This window comes from Herpailurus yagouaroundi, unplaced genomic scaffold (genome assembly GCF_014898765.1).
Source record: "Herpailurus yagouaroundi ecotype Mexico unplaced genomic scaffold, PumYag 160, whole genome shotgun sequence".
NCBI lineage: Eukaryota > Metazoa > Chordata > Mammalia > Carnivora > Felidae > Herpailurus > Herpailurus yagouaroundi.
The window spans coordinates 50,203,829-50,227,494 of NW_024412401.1; the positions used below are offsets into that span (position 1 = coordinate 50,203,829).

General features: G+C 53.6%; 1 protein-coding gene and 1 long non-coding RNA gene across 8 annotated transcripts in view; both read left to right on the forward strand.

The window, feature by feature from the left end:
- SLC25A25 (solute carrier family 25 member 25) overlaps positions 1-16,839 on the forward strand; it is a 35,037-nt gene extending 18,198 nt beyond the window's left edge. For 2 of the 7 annotated variants that reach the window (XM_040482438.1, XM_040482441.1), the window contains exons 2-11: positions 8,897-9,023; positions 9,115-9,202; positions 9,851-9,886; positions 10,149-10,260; positions 11,431-11,589; positions 13,115-13,267; positions 13,547-13,654; positions 13,768-13,935; positions 14,451-14,601; positions 14,705-16,839. In XM_040482438.1, coding sequence (XP_040338372.1) covers positions 8,897-9,023; positions 9,115-9,202; positions 9,851-9,886; positions 10,149-10,260; positions 11,431-11,589; positions 13,115-13,267; positions 13,547-13,654; positions 13,768-13,935; positions 14,451-14,601; positions 14,705-14,889 — 1,287 coding nt within the window. In that variant the 3' untranslated portion in view covers positions 14,890-16,839. Of the gene's footprint in view, positions 1-430; positions 464-6,183; positions 6,453-8,896; positions 9,024-9,114; positions 9,203-9,850; positions 9,887-10,148; positions 10,261-11,430; positions 11,590-13,114; positions 13,268-13,546; positions 13,655-13,767; positions 13,936-14,450; positions 14,602-14,704 lie in introns of those variants that run through there. The other 5 variants (XM_040482440.1, XM_040482442.1, XM_040482439.1 and 2 more) reach the window with 4 other exon arrangements.
- A 1,669-nt stretch (positions 16,840-18,508) lies between these two features.
- Positions 18,509-23,193, forward strand: LOC121035041 (uncharacterized). The gene is made up of 3 exons (XR_005792731.1): positions 18,509-18,871; positions 21,610-21,828; positions 22,591-23,193. It is a non-coding gene; the product is annotated as an uncharacterized LOC121035041 (long non-coding RNA).
- Positions 23,194-23,666: the final 473 nt, after the last annotated feature.

Genomic DNA, 23,666 nt, shown 5'->3' on the forward strand with positions numbered 1-23,666 from the left:
AACCCAAGCCTCCAGTCTAGAATCTTCCTGTGGCCACGGTAAAAGCTTTATCACCCTATCATGACCGGCTCAGTGTGGCCATTTGGGGAAGGAAAGTTGAAGGCCATAGAGGATTTACCTTAGGATTTGTCATTTTGGTCCCAGAAAGCCGTTTGAAAGGAAGAGACAAACGATCACACAAACGATCACGCTATGTCTTGTGTCTTAGCTTGTCTGAACAATGCAGGGAGGACCTTTAAAGTTGAACCAGACTGCTTGGAGCTGGGGAGGGCCAGCCTGTCCTGCATCCCTAAGGTCAGACCTTTGGGTCTGTAAGGAAGGGAGGAGAAGGAGGAGTCAGGAGAGGCTGGAGTCCCAAGGTGCAGAGGCCGGTCCCCTCGCGGGTCTGCGGGTCTCCCAGGGCCATCTGTTCATCTGGTGCTGTGAGTGTGGGTCACCTCGCCTCATGTTCACAAGAGCCAAGGTAAGTTGTAGCACCCCCATTTCATGGATGAGGAAACGGAGATGCAGAAAGGCTGAATAATTTACCCAGGATTCAACAGTTCCAGAGGGGTAGAGGTGAGATTTCACCCCGAAATCTGTATGGAACTTTGCCTTGTACTTGGCCTCGCTTTCCCTGAAGAAAGCAGTTTTAACAGGACCAAGGTGTGTTCTTGGGATTAGAATGGAAAGTGCAGCTTGCCTGGGATTTCTCCTGCCTGCGTTAGGAGCAGCCTTGCTGACTTCCTGAGTTGTGGTTGTTTTGAATCTGTTCTCCTTTCTCAGGATAAAAATCAACCAGAAGAGAGGAGATTCTGCCCTGTGTCTGGCACATTGTAGATTCCCCAAAAATGTTGTTTGAATTGAACTGCTGTATCAGAGAATTAAATGTTGGGTTTTTCTCTGCCAAGTGGGAGGGACAACAGCTCCTGCTGGCATTTAGGTGCAAGCTTTGAGCAGAAGCCTCTGTAGGCCACGGGCTTGTCCTGGTGGGCAGGGGCCTCAGAATCCGTGTTCCGCCTGCGGCGTGCTTCGAGCCCCGTCTCTTTCTACCTTTCTGTCATCCTGGACGAGCTCAGAAATGGCGGTGGCGCTCTCCTTTGTGAGAACCTTTGTTGTTTTTTTAACGTTTATTTGTTTTTGAGAGAGACAGAGACAGAATGCGAGTGGGTTAGGGGCAGAGAGAGAGGGAGACACAATCCGAAGCAGGCTCCAGGCTCCGAGCTGTCAGCACAGAGCCCCATGCGGGGCTTGAACTCAGGAGCTGTGAGATCATGCCCTCAGCTAAAGTCAGACGCTCAACCGGCTGAGCCACCCAGGCGCCCCAAACCTTTTTTTTTTTTTTTTTTTTTAAATCTACAGACCTGCTTGCCTGATGGCCAAGGGATTAAGAGACTGGCTGGCTCCCTTTTAAATTCACCTACTTTGGACTTTAATAATTAACTGCTCCATTTCCCAAACTCATCCTGGCACCTATTGCCAGCCCTGCCCCTGGGTGGCCTCATGTCAGGACTTTCTGTTCTGAACAGCTTAATTCCTGGCCTGCCAGTGGGGCCAGGGGGTGGGGTCACAGGGCCCAGCCAGAGACCCACACCTTTCCCTTTCTCCAAGAGGGAGACAGATCAGCTGGCCGGGGGTGGGGGCAGCCCCAGGGGGGAGACAGAGCAGCCAGTTTGGTGTGAAGCAAGAAAGCAAGCACATCTGGGCAGTGTGGACTCTTGAGAAGCAGGTAAACTGAGAACTGGGAATAGCAGGAGCATTTCTGCAGACAAACGGACAGAATAGTGTTTCTGCAGCATGTGTCCTTAGCCAGTGCAGAGACTCCTGAAGGTGGGGTTTGGGGTTCGCGATGCCTGGCCGATGGGACCTCAGCTTCTCACTTCCCCAGCTTCTCAGTTCCCACTACTTTCTTTGTGCTGTCACTTCCCCCTGTCTGCTAGGGAGTCAGGTTCCTGCAGGCTTTTCTTCTAGGAGCTGTTCCAGTTTGCCCCTTTATCTTTGTCTTAACAGTTAATCTGCAGTTGGAGAAGAAAGCCATTTAGTGTGGCGCGAGAGAGGCGCCCTCAGGGCCATTCAAGCTCGCAAATCCTGAGGGGCCAGCTCCTCAGAAGCTCAGAGAATTTTGCCCATTGTGTGTCTAATTGCCAAGTGCAGGCAGGTTTCATTGGAAACCCAGCTACGCTGGGCTGTCATGGCAACCTGATCACCAAATGACACTCCCAGTCACAGCGGCAAATGAGGTTCGAGAACCTTACGGGTGGGTGGGGCTAGAGCAGGCTGGATGCTGGCGGGGCTCCTCTGCACATTAATATTTTTGGCCAGGTCTGAGTCATTGCAGAAGAGGGAGAGATACTTTATGACCTAATGCTCCACTCCCAGAGGCACTCTACCTGCCCTGCTCTTCTCCTACTCACGGTATTCAGCGCTTACAGGAAGCACCTGTTCTGGAGGCATGAACCAGAGCAGTAGAACAGGGACAGACAGCCTCTAGTGGCGTTGGCAGACTCCAGGAGAACAGGATGCTGGGGAGAGGAACTTCTACTTTACGGATGAAATGGAACCTGAGACTGCTAGATCCTGAGGGATCCAGAGTTGCTGTCATTGGCTTTGCATGCCACTTGTTACAGGAACGGACATCAGAAGAGGCCCGCAAAAGTAGATCTGGGCCACAAAACTCAAATAAGTCCAAAGAGCAAAGAATGGTAGATGGCAGGACGGGGAGAGGGATGGCACGTGACGCTGTGAGCCGGTGTGACTCAGGAGGATCGGAACACGAGCCCTGCTTCAGTCTTCCGTATTTGTATTTCCCTGGTATGCGTTCAGAAGCTTTCACACAGATCGGTTTTGGGTTTGCTTTTTTTTTTTTTTTTTTTAAAGCTAAGCCTAAGCCTGAACTCGCTCAGGTCACACACCTTTCCCACACACCTGCCACCTTCCAGTATGAAGCACTGCGTACTATAATTCTCCAGTCAGGCGTGTACGGGCTTTCTTTGGAAACTGAGTTCTAAAATTCTTCCTGGCAGCGTCAGGTTTGGGCGCTGTTTTCCGTGGATGTAACAAGAGCTGGGTCCTGGGTGAGGCCCAGCCCTACCGCCAACAGGCCCTGGGCCCCGGGAGAACCAGGGCGCCTCTCCAGGTCTGTTTGCTCATCTCAGAGATTAAGGGGGTGACCCCAGAGCCCCTCTGGGCCCCGCCGTCTGTAACCCCAGGGGTAGGGCACTTACCTTGCATCCCAGGTGCTTCGAGATTGGCTCACTTGGGTGGGATTTCCAGTTTCTGTGCGACAGTGGAATTCTGCCTGACCTGTGGGACTCAAGAGGAGGGCTGGTTTAAATAAGTAAGCAAACACCCAATTCCAGTTTGTCTAATGAAAACATTCTGTTGGACTCCTTCACAGTTGCACAATAAAAATACGTTGGAACCCTTTTTTAAAATCAGCGTTGGAATAGAATTAACGTTAGCATTGGAAAATAACATTTTGATAAGCACGTGCAGAGCTTTTCAGAGAACATTTCTTGACCCCCATGATACCATTGGGCTGTGGAGTAACAAGCTCTGTTATAACCAAGGAGATTTCGTCCTGTTGTTGTTTTTTCCCTAGAAAACAGTTGCTGTTATCTGGTAATGCTTTAATCAGTTTTTCCCTAAAATATAGAATATGGGTTTCCTTTTATTTGGTATTGTTTTTGAACATTTTCGCATGTTCTGTAAATACATGATGAAACTCGATAGTACACAAAGAAAAATTCCGTAGTACGGTTATATTTACTTGTTAGAAAATGAACATCTCCCAAGTTGAACAACTTATTTTTTCAACCAAAATATTTGCCATATTAGAGGCGCTTGGGTGGCTCCGTTGGTTGAGCGTCCCACCTCTTGATTTTGGCTCAGCTCATGATCCCAGGGTCATAGGGTTGAGCCCCTTGTCGGGCTCTGTGCTGAGCATAGAACCTGCTTAAGATTCTCTCTCTCTCCTTCTGCCCCTCTCCCCTGCTCGTGTGCCCTCTCAAAAAAAAAAAAAACAACAACAAAGCCATATTGGAATGACTGCAGTCATCAAGAAATGAGATATTTCAACATATGTCTGTAACTTATTTCTATTTCAGAGGCGAACATGAATAATTTAACAAAGGAAGATCAGCATTTCAAAATTTAGCTCCTGTATTTATAAATGTGAATCTCCTTTATTATTATTATTTTTTTAGTTTTTGTTTTTAAGTAATCTCTATACCCAACACAGCACTCAAACCCACAACCCTGAGATCAAGAGTCACATGCCCTACTAATTGAGCCAGCCAGGCACCCCTATAAGTGTGAGCCTCCTTTAAAATAAAAATAATAATACACGACCTTGTTGAGGTGGATGAAATACCCCAACGACTATGTTTGCAGACACTCAGAAAAACACACTTGAGGTCTTCATCACGAGTGATCATGCTATTTATATCAGCACCCTCCGTGAGTGACCAAGTCGAGGTACAAAGGTTCAAAACAATAGTCTGCCTTCAGGGACCCCAGTAGCAGAGATAAGTTGTATGTGAAAATAGCCCAAACCAGAAATTCTAGATGGCGCAATTCTAGAGGTAGCTGAGTGCCATGGATTTAGGTGGAGGCTGATCGGAAATCTTCTGGATAATCCAAGCTGCCTCTGGAGTCCTCATCAGATCCTCTCCAGTGTAGTCCAAGACCTGTCATTACAGACTCATCATCAGGTCTCTTTTAGAGGGGCTGAGATGTCATATAAGTTATTAAAATGTTTCATAATGCTACATGTAAGCATTAACATCTTATTTTTTTCTTAAGCCTTATTTATTTAATCTCTACACCCATCGTGGGGCTCAAACTCATGACCCTGAGACCAAGAGTCACATGCTCTTCTGACTGAGCCAGCCAGGCACCCCATCTTATCTTAAAATTCTTTTTTCTAGTTCTTAACAAAAAGCTTTCTAGTGAGTTGATAAATTCCTTTTACTTTTGTGATTTCCAAATAATAACCATCCATTTTTATCCATCCTGGTAGTGAGATTTAGTCTATGTTAGGAAATAGCGCCCTATAGAAGGGACATCTCTGTGATGTGGTCTGCCTCCGCAGCACGAGTCTCTGACACTTCTCCTTGGGGAAGAGGATGATGTGGAGGTGGTAGGCCGGCCTCGAGAGGATGGATCGCCCTTAACTGATGACCCAAACCTGACTTTCCAGGACCTGAGATTTTCCCCTTATCCTCGCCTAAAAGGGATCTTCTGGAACTGTGTGCCCAACAGAACTTTCTGTGGGATGGAAATGCTCAGTGAGTCCACGTGGCTGTGGAGTACTTGAAATGTGGTCACACAACTTGAGGAACTGATTTTTTTTTTTTAATTTCATTTTAATTAATTTAAAAATTAAAACTTCCCTCTTGAATAGGACAGACCTAGGCCAGAAAGCTAGGACTATACCGAACTTTGAAGTATTCTGAGGGTGGGCCCTGAAGGCCATCTGGAGTCTTCAGTGAGGGGCTGGCTGACCCCAGGTTGATGCTCCTGGGAAGTCCCTCAGCACAACGATCTTTAGCGGGGATCCCCTCTGCCCCCATGATGTCAGCTCCCCGGTGCTTGTAGGACCCCCAGGAGGAAACCTGCAGGGGAATGGGTTGGTTCTGAGGTGCTCCCATTGCAGAGTGGCCTGGAAAAGGTCACTGGAGCCAGCTGGAAGGTGGCGCGACTAAGGCACTCAGAGTCCAGGGCACAGCCTGCCCAGGGGCAGCCCCCTTGCGGATGAGCGAGCCCGCGATGGGGCCGCTTCCAGGATGGCTGCGCACCCGGCTCTCGGGCATCTCCTGCCAACTGCTATCCTCACAGCTGAACTAGACCCATTGCCAGTTAGCATCGACCCAGCCTGTACACCCGCTTCTTTTTCTGTCGGGAATGATTTACTAAAGGGGAGAAAACCATTGTATTGTGTGACGCGTTTGGGGACCTTGTGGAAAAACATGCTGAAGGCTGTTTGTTCATCTGGCGGGCTTGGCAGCGCAGGGTGAAGGTTCGCTCCGACCGACAGCTCTCGCGGCCCGCTGGCGAAGAGTTAAGTCGGGGCGCAGGTGACGTCAGTCCTGATCTTTACACGCCTCCGCTTGAGCAATCGCCGCCTCCTCGCGGGGGCCGGTGCTCATTGGCTGTGGGCAGGGCTTCCTGTGGGCAGGCTTTTCTCAATTAAGTAAAAGGGCAGGGCCTGAGCAGCCAATGACAGCTGCGCCCCGGCAGATCTGGTGCTGGTGTGCCCGGCCGGCAAGCATTCCCTGGCTCGCAGGCGGCGGCGCGCCCGGCTCCCCGTCAGCATGCTCTGCCTGTGCCTCTACGTGCCGCTCATCGGGGAGACCCAGACCGAATTCCAGTACTTCGAGTCCAAGGGGCTTCCCGCCGAGCTGAAGTCCATCTTCAAACTCAGCGTCTTTATCCCCTCCCAGGAGTTCTCCACCTACCGCCAGTGGAAGCAGGTCTGTGCGGCCTTGGGGCCGGCGGAGTGAATGAATGCGCGAGTGGTGGTAGACGGTGCGCGTGCGCTAACTGCCCGGTCTCCCCGCCGCGGTGGGGGAAAGAATGTGTGAAATGTGCAAGTTCTTGCGGCTGCTGCCGGGAAAGGGCTATGTCACGTCACGGGAATGACTGGCTTTCATATGACTTCCAAGGAAGGCCGGAATTACCGGGAAGATACTTGTGGGAGACGGAAAGGAATTCTCTTGCCGGGGGTGGGGGGGGTGGGGGGGGGGGGGGGGTAGTTCCGGAGAAGTACAGGGCAGGCGGGGATGGGGGCACAGCCCACATGCTGTGGGGCTGTTTCTCCGAGTTGGGGGAACGGAGGGACGGATAGGCAGAGAAGCTCCTGTTGGAGGCCCAGGGTTGGAAGTCGTGTTACAGAGGTCGGAGCCGGGGGTGCTGTGCCCTGGGAAGGGGGAGAGTTCCCTTGGGAGCAGGAAGGCAGCAGAAATCGTTACATTTTAAAGACGGGGAGATGGCTACGCGGCCTGTGGGGGTTGCTTGCCTCCTGAAGGGGCACCCTGACTTCTCTGTTAGATCTCATGCTGTCCCTTCAGTGCTCCTGATGGTGTGCCAGGGGTCGTGGTGCACACAGAGGTCGGATGGTGTGCCAGGGGTGGTGGTGATTAGCATATCCTAGGAAGGAGCCAGAAAGTAGGCCCAGTAGTTCTGAGGTAGAACCAATGACTTTGAAGATATCTTGAAATCAGCTGCCATGAACACAACCTTGGGTTTTCTGTATCACAAGGCACCCCCCCACACCAAGGCACATGGATTGCGTTGGTGGCAGAACAGCCCAGATGCCAAAGCCTCCTAGAGTCTATTTCCATTTGTCATAAATCTAGACTGATAACCCTATATGTAATTCGTACCATTCTTGGCTGAGAGCGCAAATGTCCGCAGGAAGTTAACTCCAGATAACAGATAAAATATGTACCAGCATCTGTCTCACATTCCAGCCACACCCCCAGAGTTGTTCTTTGGATCATGTTAGGTGACATGGTATCTGTCCAGGCCTCCTCCTAGCACCCTTAGTGGCTGAGCGGTCGCAAAGAGCCATCAGCTAGTTCGGAGAGTAACCCTGATTGTAATCGTTGGAGGGCACCAGCTCGCCCAATGGTCCATCCATTTCCTAACCCGTTGGCTCAGAGACTTTTAAAGCCATATTGGTTTGTGAATGGTGAATGTGTTTCTCACTGAGAGACTTGGGCAACACAGGAAGATTATAACCATTTTCCTTAGGGGATTCTCGGTCTAGATTTTGGGGTGTTGCTGGGTTGCAGTGACTCATGTGTGTCCCCCACCTTCTTGAGATTAACTTTTAGGGCGGCAGCAGGATCTCTAGGGAGGTGGCTCTGCAGTCCAGCAGGCCCAGCTTGAATCCCGCCCACCACTTCCCTAACTGTGTGACCTTGGATAAATTACTTAACCTCCCTGAGCTTCTGTTTCCTTTTTTTGTAAAATGGGGGAAATGACAGTACCTGCCTCCTAGAGCTGCTTGAGAGGGTTCAACAGGTTACTAGAAGTAAAGCATTTAGCAGGTCCTATGGCACAGGCCAAGTGCTCACTCGTCTGGGGAGAATTTCCAGGTGCTGGGCATCCAAAACCCAATGGCAGCTGCTGAGCAAGGCTCACTTCTAAGGGCAGGCACAGAGTGCTGTTAAGGAACGGGGTCTCTTCAAGCCTTGTTGGGTCAGTAAACTACTAAGAAGAGCTGGCCTGCCTTTTGGTACCTCGTTGAGGGAGCTGAGGTCAGTTATGTCACCTGGGATCAGAGGCCGGCGGTGCCATTAAGCCCAAGCCCCAGAATAGCCCCCCCTTGGCTCATACCAGGGTTCTCTGGCAGTGTTTCCGGCAAGCAGGCATTGGCAGGGACCAGCTCTGCCCCATACCTTTACCGTGGTCACCCATTTGTTCTTGGGCCAGTGCCACTTGTAGGGATAAAGAGCAGGCTACAGCATTGCTGGGGGAATCTGGAGCGCCCAGGGCCGTCCCCACATTTGGGCAGAGAGCATGCAGGCCGAGGCCTGGTGCCAGGGGACAGTGCTGCCGGGGAGCCACGCAGCTGACCCTGGGGTACAACAAGTTAGTCTTCAGGACACTCGGGATGAGAAAGTGCCAAGCCCGCCACTGTTAGCCTCTTGCGGAAGGGCTTCTCCTGGGTGTACTTTTCCCTCTTTGCTTGTGAGGGAAGCAGGATGCGCTCTTGCTTGGATTCTGGCCAGCTCCCAGGAGTCTGAATGGTGGCTCTGGGAGTAGAGCGAGGGAAGCATCTCAGGTCCTTGGGGCCACCTCTGTTCTGTTCGTGGGCTGGCACAGTAGTTTCCTGGGGACGGGGCACCGTGAGGGACAAGGGAGAGCTAGTGCGCGAGCTAATGGACCAAACCTTCCTTTTGTTTTGTAGAAAATCGTGCAAGCTGGAGATAAAGACCTCGACGGGCAACTCGACTTTGAAGAATTTGTCCATTATCTGCAAGATCATGAGAAGAAGCTGAGGCTGGTGTTCAAGAGTTTGGACAAGAAGAATGATGGTGAGCGTTGCCTCCAGAGCCAGTGGCTGCCCCGGGTCTCAGGCCTCTCGCGGGGCCCGGCCCCCGGCTGAAGCCTTTGTTGTTGTTGCAGGACGAATCGACGCTCAGGAGATCATGCAGTCCCTGCGGGACCTGGGAGTCAAGATCTCCGAACAGCAGGCAGAAAAAATTCTCAAGAGGTGAGTGCTTCGTCAGCCTCCGCGTTTGGTTTAACAAGCGTGTGACGAAAGAAAGGCGTTCTCTGGCCAACTCTGTGGTGCCCTGCACTGTACTGACCCTGTTTCTCTGAACTTTGGCTTCTGATGGTTTGATGCGAGCCCCAGGTAGCCTCTCCCCGAGAGCCGCTGCTCCCCGGGTTCCAGGCCAGGGTCACAAATCACTTGGAAGCGTGCCCGCTCACCGGTGGCCCGTGAAGACCAAAGACTAGTTGGGGGCGTTTCAAGTGGGTGAAAGGCGAGCACTGCCTGGCGGGGAAGGGGCTCGGGCAGCCTGTTTACGGTGGACTTCTTCCTGAGAAGGCCGACTTTTCTCCCCCCTGTCCTCAGACGTGTTGCCCTGAGACGGCTCACAGGGGAGCCTGGTCCTGGGGGGTTAGCGTAGCGACTCTGCCAGGAAGTCGTGCAGGCTTGCGTTAGGAGCGGCTTCCCGTCCTGCCTGCGCCTTTTCCAGATCCCCGGGGCCGGAAGGGGCTGGTCAGGGCCAGCTGCCTCTCGTACCGCTCCCCGGGCGTTTGTGCCGTGGCGTGTGTCTGCTTCACTAACATCTGCTCCGAGCACTTATCTGTGTTTCTCCTCTCTCCTCTGCATCCTCCTTTGTCTGTCTGTCAGAATACGAACGGGCCACTTCTGGGGCCCTGTCACCTAGTAAGTATCCGTGTCACCCTGGTGACTGCCTCCCTCCTTGACCTCTGTGCCTGATCCGAACGGGGTTCTTGTGGGCCACGATAATTCCCGTTTTTGTGCAAAGTGGGGTGTGGAGCCACCTCGCCTCTTCACTGGGGCAGAGGCACCTCCTGTGGGTTCGTCAGTGGCCCCACGCCTGCCCCTGGCTCGCCTGGAGGGGGGATGTGCAGCTGGCACGCGGGCCTGTTTACCGGGGGAAACCGACCGTACGTTTGTCTTGCAGCATGGATAAAAACGGCACGATGACCATCGACTGGAACGAGTGGAGAGACTACCACCTTCTGCATCCCGTGGAAAACATCCCCGAGATCATCCTGTACTGGAAGCATTCCACGGTGAGTCCCTTGTCCCCCGAGGCGTTTTCCGCCTCTTCCGTTCAAGGGTCCCCTCGTGTGGCGTCAGCCCCCACCCCGGCGTGGGGGTGAGGGCGGGGTTTTTGGCTTGCCTCCTGCTCACTCCGCCGGCGGCCCCCCAGAGCCCTCCACGTGCACCCTCCGTTCCCACATACCGGCCAACGCAGCCGTTCCCCAGACATGGGTTCCCTCTGCCAGGGGTGCCCTCCTGCCCCACACACCGCCTGTTCTTCAGGGTCCACTCCAAACACCCCTTCCCCGATCCGGCTTATTCTCCCAAAGCCGGGGTGTGCCTTGGGCGGCGGGGGACACTGTACAGAGAACAAATACAGGGCCATTAAGTTTCTTCCCCCCCCTCCCCACTTTTTGTGTCCTTTCTCTCTGTCAAAAGAAAACATCCCCACGGTCCTGTTCATAGTGTTCCTTCACGCCTGTCAGCGCCGCTGTTCAGAAAGACCCACACCTCCCTGGTCGTGGCCATGTTGGTGCCCCGCCTGCAAGCCCCTTCGCTTGGGGTTCACCTCCAATCTGTCTCCCACTGTGTCCAGGTCAGGGCCTCGCCCTCAGGGCGCGCCTGGCTCTCAATGGGGGAAGTTAGGTGCCCTGCTCCAGGCGTCAGAGCAGAGCTGGTGCGGACTCGGCAGGATGCCGCCCAGGAGAGAGGCCATTACATAGGCATCGCAACCCCTCTGATATTTGCTGAGGCCCTTGCACAATGTTCTGCCAGCGTGATCTGGTTACACATCGGGTTTCAGAAGAATTTTTACCCCTGACTTGACCCTTTCAGTACAGGCAGTCTGGTGATCCTCAGCTGAAATGCCTCTGTAAGCCATTCTTACAGGAGCCAGGGGCAGTATCTGAAAAGCCGTCCAAGTGGTTTTATAACTGCTTTCTTCCAGCTGCGCTCTCAGATCCTATCCCTGGGCCTCTGCACGGCTCCGACAGGGATCGGAGCTGTGCCACCTTCACACGGTGAAGGGGGAGGGGCACACCCGTCTCCGACCCTGGGCCCTTGGCATTCTCACTCTCTGTGTGGCCCCTCGGGCTCGGCCCTTCTAGACGGTGGAACGTTATGGACCTAGCTGTCTGCCAGCAGCTTGGCCACGAGAGTCGGGAGCCTGCTTATTTTATCTTTGTTGGTCTTCCTCGCAGATCTTCGATGTGGGTGAGAATCTGACGGTCCCCGACGAATTCACAGTGGAGGAGAGGCAGACGGGGATGTGGTGGAGACACCTCGTGGCTGGAGGCGGGGCAGGGGCCGTGTCCAGAACTTGCACGGCACCCCTGGACAGACTCAAGGTGCTTATGCAGGTATGTGGGGAAGCGGGCCTCAGACTGCCTGGGTTCTATCCCCTGGTTCCTCAGCGGGTTGGTTTTCCCCTCCTTTGTATAACCCTGTTTGGCTTACGGTTTTCTAACCCATTAAATTAGATCGGAATTACTGCTCAGACAGGGTAGCATAAGATCCAGATCTAGGTGCCCTTTTGCACATAGTTTATCTCATTTTATCTGGGTCAAGCAAGCCAGGGGTCACGTTACAGGGCCGTGATGGGGGCAAGTGAGGCCACCGAGAACCGGGTGTGACAGGAACCTGTTTCCTTGGGTGCATCTTGCATAGACATCACACGGGGTCGAAGTAAGTGGACCCCCACCTGGCCCGGAGACCTTTACCTTGGCCGGGTGCCTGACTCCACGTCCACAGGGCAGAGATAAGCTAGGCCCGTGTCAGGGACAGGGTTGTGAAATCGACCTGCACGAGGACGCCCTGTTGGACTTCAGTGTCACCTGAATATGGCCAGTCACCTGCTTGTCCCCTTGCTTGTGTGCTGACATTTGTGTTTCTGAGCCCTGCTCAGAAAAGGTGCCATCCTTTCCTCCCCCGCCCCCCCCCCTTGCCCTCCTGAGCCTGCATTGGTTTGAAGCTTGTTAAATGTGAATTCCCTTCTTGTGCCCAAGTTGGGAGGTGGAATGGTGGGGGGAGAAGAGCTTTAGGGGGTCCCCCATCCTCACAGCCGTGGAACTTTGGGCAAGTCACTTTAGTGCCGGGACGTCCAGGTCCTCTGTAAAAAAAAAAAAACAAAAAAACCAAGGGGCTCCAGCAAATTGCCTCATCGATTTGTGTTTCTTAACTGAATTCCCAGGAACGAGGTAGGGATGAAAAGCGGTGCGTGGGTGGAATGATCGTGCCTGGGATGTGCCTTAAAGCGATCCAACAGGTGGGGGTGGGGAGCGCACGCAGATGTAGAGTGGCCGTGGTTTCATGCTTGTCGAAGCTGATTATGGGCTCACGAAAGCCCATGATATCTCTGTGCATTTTTGTATGTGTTTGAAATTTTGCGATAAGAAAAAGCTCAGTTTAAGAAACTTTTTTTTTTTAATTGTTTTTTAAAGTTTATTTATTTTTGACAGAGACAGAGTGCAAGCATGAGCTGGGGAGGGGCAGAGAGAGGGGGAGACACAGAATCCAAAGCAGGCTCCAGGCTCCAAGCTGTCAGCACAGAGCCTGACGCGGGGCTTGAAATCACGAACCGCGAGATCATGACCTGAGCCGAAGTCGGACGCTTAGCCGACTGAGCCACCCAGGCGCCCCAAGAAACGTTTTAAGGTAGTCATTGTGAAGGTGTTTAGCACAATGTTGGCACACAGTGGGTGTACAGTGAGGAGCTGGGGTAGCCGTGTTTGATTGTCACGGTGTTGCGTTACCCTTCTGAAAACCGAGAAACAGAGAGCTGCCCGCTGACCTCGGTGTGTTGGCCTGTGATAGAGCCTCTTTGTCCATCAATGGCAGCCCTCTGGCCGCAGGGTTCTTTCTGACCGCTTGTCCTTCCCTCTTCAGGTCCACGCTTCCCGAAGCAACAACATGTGCATTGTGGGCGGGTTCACCCAGATGATTCGAGAAGGTGGGGCCAAATCCCTCTGGCGGGGCAACGGCATCAATGTCCTCAAAATTGCCCCTGAGTCGGCCATCAAATTCATGGCCTATGAACAGGTGAGGACCCAGCTTCCCTGGGCTGAGGTCCCTGCCCTGCTGATGCCCTGGAACTTGGAGCCAGTCACTGGGGACAGCAGGGCGGGGCAGGCGGCTGGGTCCGGCCCCCACCCTGCTGCCAGCTCCACTGTGGGTCAGTTCCTTCTATTTTGGGGCGGTGTCACAGGTGCCAGGGACACCGGGTCTTGGTTAAACTTGACTGGCTCTGGGAGGAACGGTGGGGCAGGTGCCAGTGTGCTGATCTCTGGGGTGCATCAGTCCGTTTGCTCTCTGTTCTAGATCAAGCGTCTTGTGGGGAGTGACCAGGAGACTCTGAGGATTCACGAGAGACTTGTGGCAGGGTCCTTGGCTGGGGCCATCGCGCAGAGTAGCATCTATCCAATGGAGGTGAGGGCCACGTTGGTCTGTGGTAGAGCCTCTTAGAACAAGCAGTGTGCGTGGGGTTGAGGGCGAGGAGGGGGCCATGCTCACCCTCCCGTCGTTCCTTTTGGGTTCTCCAGGTTCTGAAGACCCGGATGGCCCTGCGCAAGACAGGCCAGTACTCGGGCATGCTGGACTGTGCCAGGAAGATCCTGGCCAGAGAAGGGATGGCCGCCTTCTACAAAGGCTATGTTCCCAACATGCTGGGGATCATCCCCTACGCTGGGATAGACCTAGCCGTCTACGAGGTGAGGAACCCCTAGTAGCCAGGACCCCCCCATCTGTTGTCACACTTCCTGAAAGACACTGGGGATGACTGCTACAAGGAACACCAGTGTCTCCTCCCAGAGTCATCAAGTCATTGCAAGGGTCTCCTGTCACACTGCAGCCCCCAAGTCCTACGCCCTCAGGGATTCAGTGGGCAGGTGGTCAGAGCACAACTCTGTGGGGGTCCACTGTGCCCCCGGAAGACTTCAGACCCCGGGAGTCGGGCTCTCTGTGTAGGGAAGGTGCTGCTGCCCCTGCGTCATCCCTGCTCCCGGTCTTATCCAGGAGCCCCCAGTGAGGGCAGAAACAAAGGGCAGGCAGGCCAAGCGAATCAGGTTACAGTAGCCTCGAGGATCCCATGTGACAAGGAAGTGCCTCCTGTGTGGATCCAATAACTGTGTCCCCACCCCCAGCGCCCCTGTCTCTTGTGGCCTCACAAGGTCTCTGTGAGGCTCAGAGGCACTTGGGCTCATCCCTGCTCCCCTTCCCCTTTCAGACGCTCAAGAATGCCTGGCTGCAGCGCTATGCGGTAAACAGCGCCGACCCTGGCGTATTTGTGCTCCTGGCCTGTGGCACCATGTCCAGCACCTGTGGTCAGCTGGCCAGCTACCCACTGGCCCTGGTCAGGACCCGGATGCAGGCCCAAGGTAATGCTGGTCCTGGGCCAGTGCCCAGGGGCCCATCTCCCAGGGCAGGTCAGGCTCTCGGGAGGAGCTGGCAAGCCTCTGATGGGTGCCTCTCTCGCTACAGCCTCCATCGAGGGCGCCCCGGAGGTGACCATGAGCAGCCTCTTCAGACAGATCCTGCGGACCGAGGGCGCCTTTGGCCTGTACCGGGGACTGGCCCCCAACTTCATGAAGGTGATCCCAGCCGTGAGCATCAGCTACGTGGTTTACGAGAACCTGAAGATCACCCTGGGCGTGCAGTCGCGGTGATGGGACGGGGGTGTGACCCCGCCTCGCTCGGCAGACTCACGGATCCTGGGCCTGCAGCCCCGGGATGTTTAGCCATCTCATTCTGTGAATGTGCCAACACTAAGCTGACTGAAGCCAAGCTGTGAAAAGCCTGGGGCGCGCCCGCAAGGGAGTAGGGGAAGGCCTGGCAGGCTCACCGGCTGTGTCCCGCTGACCCTGGTCGACTCTCACGTCCGCTCCGGTGGGGGGGGTAGCAGGACACAGGCACACGCACACAGGGACAGGACGCTTCCTGCGGTGCCTGCCGAGATAGCAGGGCTCGGAACCGGCTTGGTTCTTCCATCTTGCAGCCAGACCACCAGCCGCGGGCCTTGCCCCCTGGCCTGCTGGGCGTCTACCCTGCGCCCGCCTTCCTTCCTTCCTCCCTCGCTGCTGTGTTAATATGGTAGGAGGAGGGCTACCAGCCCACTCCCCATGTTACTGCTTGCTCCTCTCGCCTCAGTCCGTGGGGACCTCACACCTGGCTTCCCGGCCCACAGTGTCACCTCTGGCCAGGTTGTGCCGGGAAGAGGGAGGAGTCTGGCTTTTGTGCGCACCCTCATCTGAGCCCTGCTGTTGGCTTCTGAGCTCACCGACAGACGGGCACCTGGGTGTGTGTGTGCATGCAGGGGGCAAGGCCACGCCCCGCCATTGGCCGCCTGGCATCCTGGTGCATGGCTTCACGGAAGGCACGTGCTGGGTCCCGCAACGCAGAAAGCCTCTGCTCCTGCTGCCGGGGTGTCTTGGTGCTCTGAGCTGGCCCCAGACTCCGTCAGGACCGGCACCAACTCAGAACCAACCCCCGTCCCCTGCTCTGGAGTGAGAGCGGTGAGGCGTCATGTAGCTGCGGGAAGGGGAGCCGCTGCCGGGGGTCCGCGCGTCCTGGGGAGAGAAGGAAAAGGTTTTTAAAGGCCTTAATTGTGTATCGTTGGAAAAAGGGTTTTGTTCCGAAGGGCACACTGGACAAATGTGCAAGTTCTGTGCTTCCAGAGGGAAGACAAAGGGGGTAGAAAGCCTGGCCGACTGCATTAAAGTCTGTTTCTGACGCCCCCCTGGGGATTCGTGTCCAATCCCAATCTGGGCAAAGTGGGACCAGCCTCACATTCCACCGATGCAGGGCGTCACAGTGCTTGGAGCCTATTTATTTCATATTTATTTGAACAGAGTTCTGTCCTAACTATTTTTATAGATTTGTTTAATTAATAGCCTGTCATTTTCAAGTTCATTTTGTATTCATATTTATGTTCATGGTTGATTGTACCTTCCCAGCACCCTCCAGGTGGGGTGGGGAGAGGAAGGAGGGGCCGTGGGAGTGACCTTTCCCGCCGCTGGCCACACTGTCGTCAAGTCTGTCCAAAGAAATGCCTCGGAACTGGCGACAGAAGAAAGGTCAGGGCAGGAGGGCCCTGGTCATGGGGAGGTGGCTCCTGGCAGGTTGGAGCAGGGCTTGCACCCAGGAAGAGCCTTAGGATCTGAGGGTCTGACCGGGGGCAGGAAGAGTGGCAGAAATCTCCACTCCATTGAGCGTGGAAGTCCAGATCATTTCTTGGGCTGGGAGGATCTCTTGTTTCAGCCTTTAGACTGACTAGGTGCCGAGGGGCCTATCACTGTGAGTTTGGGGTGGGGGTTCCAGGAGAGGGCGGCCAGCTCCCCGCCCCCGCCTGTGAAGTGGGCTCCCTCCCCCCCAGGCCCCCCCTCCCCCCCCCACCACTCCTGCTCAGCAATGCTGGTCAACTTGGCGACTTCACGGTCGCGCTTCTGTTCCACCAGAATGGCCTGGTGAGGACAATTCAAATAGGATGCAAAGATCAATGCAAAAATTACTGTTTTATCTAAATCTAGGGATAACTGGAATTTGTGAAAAAGCAAATTAAGACAGAATTGGAAGTTGTCCTTTAAAACAGCCTTCTAATAAAGTTGTTTCAAAGCTGATGACAGAGCCATGTGATTTTTTTCTGATAGGGGCTCGAGGGCTGGGGGGGGCAACTGCATGTCAGAGAAAGAATCCACCTTTCTCATCAGAGGAAATGAGAAAGCTACCCTCTCCGGGCTTCTCGGAGGCACTCTTTAAAATGGGATTGGGGGGGCGCCTGGGTGGCGCAGTCGGTTGGGCGTCCGACTTCAGCCAGGTCACGATCTCGCGGTCCGTGAGTTCGAACCCCGCGTCGGGCTCTGGGCTGATGGCTCAGGGCCTGGAGCCTGTTTCCGATTCTGTGTCTCCCTCTCTCTCTGCCCCTCCCCCGTTCATGCTCTGTCTCTCTCCGTCCCCAAAAAATAAATAAACGTTAAAAAAAAATTAAAAAAAATAAAATGGGATTGGGGGTGCTCTGCACAGGTCACCAGAGCCCCCTGAGCCTGTTGTTTCTTCCTCAGGCCTCCTCTGAGTCTCGGGCAGAGCTGGTCACTCCCTGCCCCTGAAGCCCCTCCAGGTGCTGCAGTGCCATCATCCACTGCCCTGGGTGCCCCTCCCCAGCCTCACCGCTCATTCCCACCCAGCTGGCACACAGAGACGTTGTGGGGCCCTGCCTGATGTTCTCGATTTGCTTTCTGCCTGTCTCCCCGGGAGAGGGTGAGGCCCTCTGGGGCACGGAATGCGTTTGTAGCATTATCTCCAGCACTTAAGACCGCGCCGGGTACCGTTTTCATTAAATAACAATCCACACTCTGTCCCTGATGGCCCCAGGTATGTCAGGGCAGCAGGGGACAGTATGAAGCAGCTTGGGGACTCCATCAGGGGGCTGTGGCATTCAGAGGCTGTAGGGAGGCATGGAAGTGTGCCCATTTTTGAAACTGGTATATACCACTTGTACTGGGTTGAATAGCATCCCCCCCAAATTCATGTCCCCTGGGAACCTCAGGATGTCACTTTATTTGGAAATAGGACTTTTGCAGATGTAATCAAGTGGGTTACAGTGGGGGCGTCTGGGTGGCTCAGTCGTTAAGCATCCGACTTCGGCTCGGGTCATGATCTCACAGTTGGTGGGTTCGAGCCCCGTGTGGGGGATCTGTGCTGACAGCTCAGAGCCTGGAGTCTGCTTCGAATTCTGTGTCCCTCTCTCTCTGCCCCTCCCCCGCTCACACTCTGTCTCTGTCTCAAAAATAAACATTAAAAAATTTTTATTAAAGAACAAAACCTGGATTATGGTGAGCCCCAGGCCCAATGAGTAGTGTCCTTATAGAACAGGAGGATTTGGACAGACATGCCCAGAAAGAGGTAAAAGGCCATGTGACCACAGGGCATGCATCTACAAGCCAAGAAATACCACGGATTGCAGGGGGCCACCCAAGGCAAAGAGAGTGGCAGGCAGTTTCTCCCTCAGACTGTCCAGAAGGACCCAGCCCTGCCAACAGCTGGATCCCAAACTCTGGGCCTCCTGAACTATGAGAGAATGAATTTTTGTTGTTCGGGGTCATCCAAGTTTGTGGTGATTTTTTAGCAGCTGGGAAACTAATATGGTACCTGCTTCAGCTGTTCATTGCCAGGGTAACGGGCATAAACCATTTCCTGACCAGTAGGCCTTGGCAAGTGGGTCCCCTCACCCAGAACCTGCTCTCCCAACCAAATGTTCCCGAGTGCCGTAGGCAGAATTATGCCCCCTCCCAAAGAGGTCCCTGTCCTAATTCCCACAACCTGTGAATTAGGTTACATTGCACCGGGCAGGGCAATCAAGGTTGCTAATCAGCTGACTTTAAAATAGAGAGATTATCCTGGATTACCCAGGTGGGCCCCATGTAATCACACGGGTCCTTCAATGGGGGATCAGGGAGAGTCAGGGAGACGGCACAGGAAGGACTCGGCCCAAGGTCGTTGTCAAGGCCACGAGTCAAGGAATGTGGGTGGCCCCTGGGAGTGGGAAGAGGCAAGGAATGGATTCGCCACCAAGAGTCTCCAGGAGGAACACGGCCCTGCTTGATTTTAGCCTAGTGAGACGCATTTCAGACTTCTGACCTCCAGAACTGCAAGGTAATACTTTTATATTGGTTAAGTCACTATGCCTGTGCTAATTTGTTACAGCAGCAATAGGGAACAAATATAGAAAGCCTGTCTGACTTTTCATGGGTTGACAGCGGGACAGTGGAAATCCCTGCCCCAGCGTGGCCCAGGTTGGCCTTGGGAGAGTCACAGCACCTGTCTGAGCCTGTCTGTCCGTTAGATAAAAAGAATTAAGACTTGCCTGGAAGGGCTGTTAGAAAGCTGGAAAGGGACAGGGGGGCGGGCCTGGCTGGCTCAGTCAATGGAGTGTGCGATTCTGGAGCTCAGGGTTGTGGGTTTGAGCCCCAGGCTGGGTGTAGAGATTACTTAAGAATCAAATCTTGGGCGCCTGGGTGGTTCAGTTGCTTCAGCATCTGACTTCGGCTCGGGTCATGATCTCACCGTCCGTGAGCTTGAGTCCCGCTTTCGGGTGAACACGAGCCCTGCTTCTCTCTCTCTCTCTCTCTCTCTCTCTCTCTCTCTCTCTCTCTCTCTCTCTGCCTCCCTTGGGATTCTCTCTCTCCACCCTTGCTCATTGGTGCCCTCTCTCTCTAAAAAAAAAGAAAGCAAATTGTTTTAAAAAATGTGAGAGGGGCGCCTGGGTTGCGCAGTCGGTTAAGCGTCCGACTTCAGCCAGGTCACGATTTCGCGCTCCGTGAGTTCGAGCCCCGCGTCAGGCTCTGGGCTGATGGCTCAGAGCCTGGAGCCTGTTTCCGATTCTGTGTCTCCCTCTCTCTCTGCCCCTCCCCCGTTCATGCTCTGTCTCTCTCTGTCCCCAAAATAATAAACGTTAAAAAAAATTTTTTTTAAATGTGAGACATCAACTATAAAAATAAAATTGGGATGAAATTTAACATTGTGCCAACTATACTCAAATTTTAAAAATACTCATTTAAAAAATTTTTTGAGAGTGGGTGTATGTGCACTAGCAGGGGGAGGGCCAGAGAGGGAGAGAGAATCTCAAGCAGGTTCTGGGCTCAGCTCAGAGCCTGATTCAGGCCTTGATCCCAATGACCCTGGGATCATGACCTGAGCCAAAATCAAGTCAGATGCTAACCTGACTAAGCCACCCAGGTGCCCCTCAATGATAATCGTTTTAAATATTTATTTATTTATTTACTTGAGGAGAGAGAGAGAGAGAGAGAGCAAGCAAGGGGCAGAGAGAGAATCCCAAGCAGGCTCCGCACTGTCAATGCAGAGCCCAATTTGGGGCTCCAACTCATGAACCGTGAGATCATGACCTGAGCTGAAACCAAGAGTTGGATGCTTAACCGACTGAGCCACTCAGGTGCCCCAATGATAATTCTTTTAAAAAGGAAGTTGAAATTAGGGGTACCTGGGCGGCTCAGTCAGTTAAGCGTCCAACTTTGGCTCAGGTCATGATCTCATGGTTGTTGAGTTTGAACCCTGTGTCGGGTTCTGTGCTGACAGCTTGGAGCCTGGAGCCTGCTTCGGAGTCTGTGTCTCCTTTTCTCTCTCTCCCTCTCACTCTCTCTCTTAAAAATAAACATTAATGCTGGAGAGGATGTGGAGAAACGGGAACCCTCTTGCACTGTTGGTGGGAATGCAAATTGGTGCAGCCGCTCTGGAAAGCAGTGTGGAGGTTCCTCAGAAAATTAAAAATAGACCTACCCTATGACCCAGCAATAGCACTGCTAGGAATTTATCCAAGGGACACAGGAGTACTGATGCATAGGGGCACTTGTACCCCAATGTTCATAGCAGCACTCTCAACAATAGCCAAATTATGGAAAGAGCCTAAATGTCCATCAACTGATGAATGGATAAAGAAATTGTGGTTTATATACACAATGGAATACTACGTGGCAATGAGAAAAAATGAAATATGGCCTTTTGTAGCAACGTGGATGGAACTGGAGAGTGTGATGCTAAGTGAAATAAGCCATACAGAGAAAGACAGATACCATATGGTTTCACTCTTATGTGGATCCTGAGAAACTTAACAGGAACCCATGGGGGAGGGGAAGGAAAAAAAAAAAAAGGTTAGAGTGGGAGAGAGCCAAAGCATAAGAGACTGTTGAGAACTGAGAACAAACTAAGGGTTGATGGGGGGTGGGAGGGAGGACAGGGTGGGTGATGGGTATTGAGGAGGGCACCTTTTGGGATGAGCATTGGGTGTTGTATGGAAACCAATTTGACAATAAATTTCATATATAAATAAAAAAACATTAAAAAATAATAACAAAAAGAAGTTGAAATGAGATTAGGAAAAGACAAGACTGGTCCTTAAAAAACAGCTCCCTTTCCCCAGCCAAACACACAGTAAGTAACCCCCTCAACGCTTGTCATTCCAGCCTCCAGTGTTGGGAGGCTCGTGCAGGCCTGGGGTCTCTGGCATCTGAAGAAACCCAACCTGGGGGTGGGGTGGGGGTTGCAATTTGTGCTGCAGGGCCTGGTGATTCCTCTACCCGTCTCCCTCCTGAGGCTAGATAGACCCTTCCATCTCTAATCCTGAGGGTACCAGCTGGAGCACTGCACACACAGGACTTAGCCCTCAGTGGTTTTAGGAGGTGTTTCTGCCACCATGGCCCCATTCTACAGATGAGGGAACTAAGGCTGGAGGAAAAATGACTTGCCCAAGGCCTCACTGTGAGTAGCTGACCCCTGGGCTCTGCTGAGGCTGCCCGCCAGGAGGCCCATGGGACAGGGACCATGCTGCGACCCACCCGTGGGGATTTCCACCCAGGAGCACTCTGTCTCGACTCCAGACAGGTGGCACCCGGTCCCTGGTTATTCTCCTGAGCCTGGAGGCCACAGAGAATCTGGAACTCGTTGGGCAAGCCTGTGCTTAAATCCTAGCACCTGGCAATATGATCTTGGGCAAATCTCATGCCTCCCTGAATCTCAGTTTCCTCACAAGCAAGATGGACACAGAACCTTCCTGACGGCTTAGAGTGAGAAGGAACTTGTCCGGGTTCATACAAAGGGTAAGTATATGTTGAAGTGAGATTCAAACCAGCTCATTCACTCTGAAGCCATGTTCTCAACCTTGGCTCCTGGCCGGGCCGCCCCCCATCCAGATCTCACTGGTCTGAGCAGGTTGGAATGTAGGGGAAGGCAGAGGGGAGCACCTGTGTGCTGGGCCCAGCTGCCCAGGTGTGAACCTTGGTCCCTGCCCTCCAGGGCTGATGAGGAGGCCAGAGCAGACCAGCCAGGTCTGGTCACACTGGCTGGCCAGGGCTGGCTAGGAAGGGCCAGCAGGAGGGACACAATGGGCTAGGCCAGGTGAGAACGAAGAATGAGGAAATTGAGGCCGGGGGAGGGCCAGAGGCCTGTCGCAGTTTCCCCAGGGGGGCAAGACTGAGCTGGGCCTCCTGCTCGGAGCTTCCTGGAACCGAAGCTGGCTGGGGCGGCCACCCAGGAGCCATCTCTTTTGACCATTTGCCCATCAACACGACCTGTTATCTCCCCACAGCAGATGTAGATGCTGAAGACCGAGGGGGCTGGCTCCACCCCTCAGTGGCTCCGCCCCCTCCGCACCACACAGCCCAGCCCCACCTCTCAGTTCACAGAGTTGACGGGACAAGGGACTTGCCCGAGGTCACTAGGCTCCTCCCAGTAGCCGATTCTCTTCCCAGGCCACACTGGCTTCTATCCTATGTATTAGTATCCCATAGCTGCTGTTACAAAGTGCCACAAGCGTGGTGTCTTATGACAGATTCATCTCATCTGTTCTCTCACGGTTCTAGAGGCTTGGAAGTCCGATCTCTATTTCACTGCGCTGCAATCAAGGTGCCCGCAGGGCTGCTTCCTTCTGGAGGCTCCCGAGGAGAGTCCGCCTCTTGGCTCCTTCCGGTTCTGGAGGCTTCAGCATCCCTTGGCTGGTCGAGCTTTCTTGAATGTCCCCCCGCCCCCGCTGGCCTCTGCTTCCTTCTCCTCTCTTCTGGAGTCACACCTCCCTCTTACAAGGACATTTGTGATCCTGTTACCTTTAGGGCCGAATCCTGAGACCCCCATCCAGGAAAATCCCTTCATCTCAAAATCACTAATTTAATCACATCTACAAATTCCCCTGAGCACAACGAGGTAACAGCCACAGGTTCCCGGGACAAAGACCTGGACACATTTGGGGGCCATTACTCAATCCACCACGCCACTCCCCCACTGCAAACCCTGTTCCCCGTTACACCCTTCTGCCCTCAGCCCTCAAAATCCTTCCCGTTTGACTGGTGAAGTAAATTAGGGAACAGTCATCCCACGGAAGGTGGCTACCGTGGAGGACTACACAGCCATCAGACTTGTAGAGCAATTACTGATCCGGAATATGTTCACGATCTGAATGGCACTGTGTTAAGATCACAGATTCTGGGGCGCCTGGGTGGCTCAGTTGGTTAAGCATCTGACTGGCTCAGGTCATGATCTCACGGTTTGTGAGTCTGATTCCCCATTGGGTGTGCACAATCCCCACTTCAGGTGAGCCTCGCTTCTCTCTCCCTCTGCCCCTCATGGGATTCTCCTTCTCTCTCTGCCCCTTGCTCACTTGGGCCCTCTCTCTCTTAAAAAAAAAAAAAAAAAAAAAATCGCAGATTCGGGGGAGGCACTTGGGTGGCTCTGTCAGTGAAGTGTCTGACTAGGTTTCGGCTCAGGTCATGATCTCATAGTTCATGAGTTCAAGCCCCACATGCAGCTCTGCACTGGCAGTGAGGAGCCTGCTTGGGATGCTCTCTCCCACTCCCTCTGCTCCTCCCCTGTTCACACTTGCTCTCTCCCCCTCAAAATAAATAAACTTAAAAAAAAAAAGGAGGGGCATCTAGGTGGCTCAGTT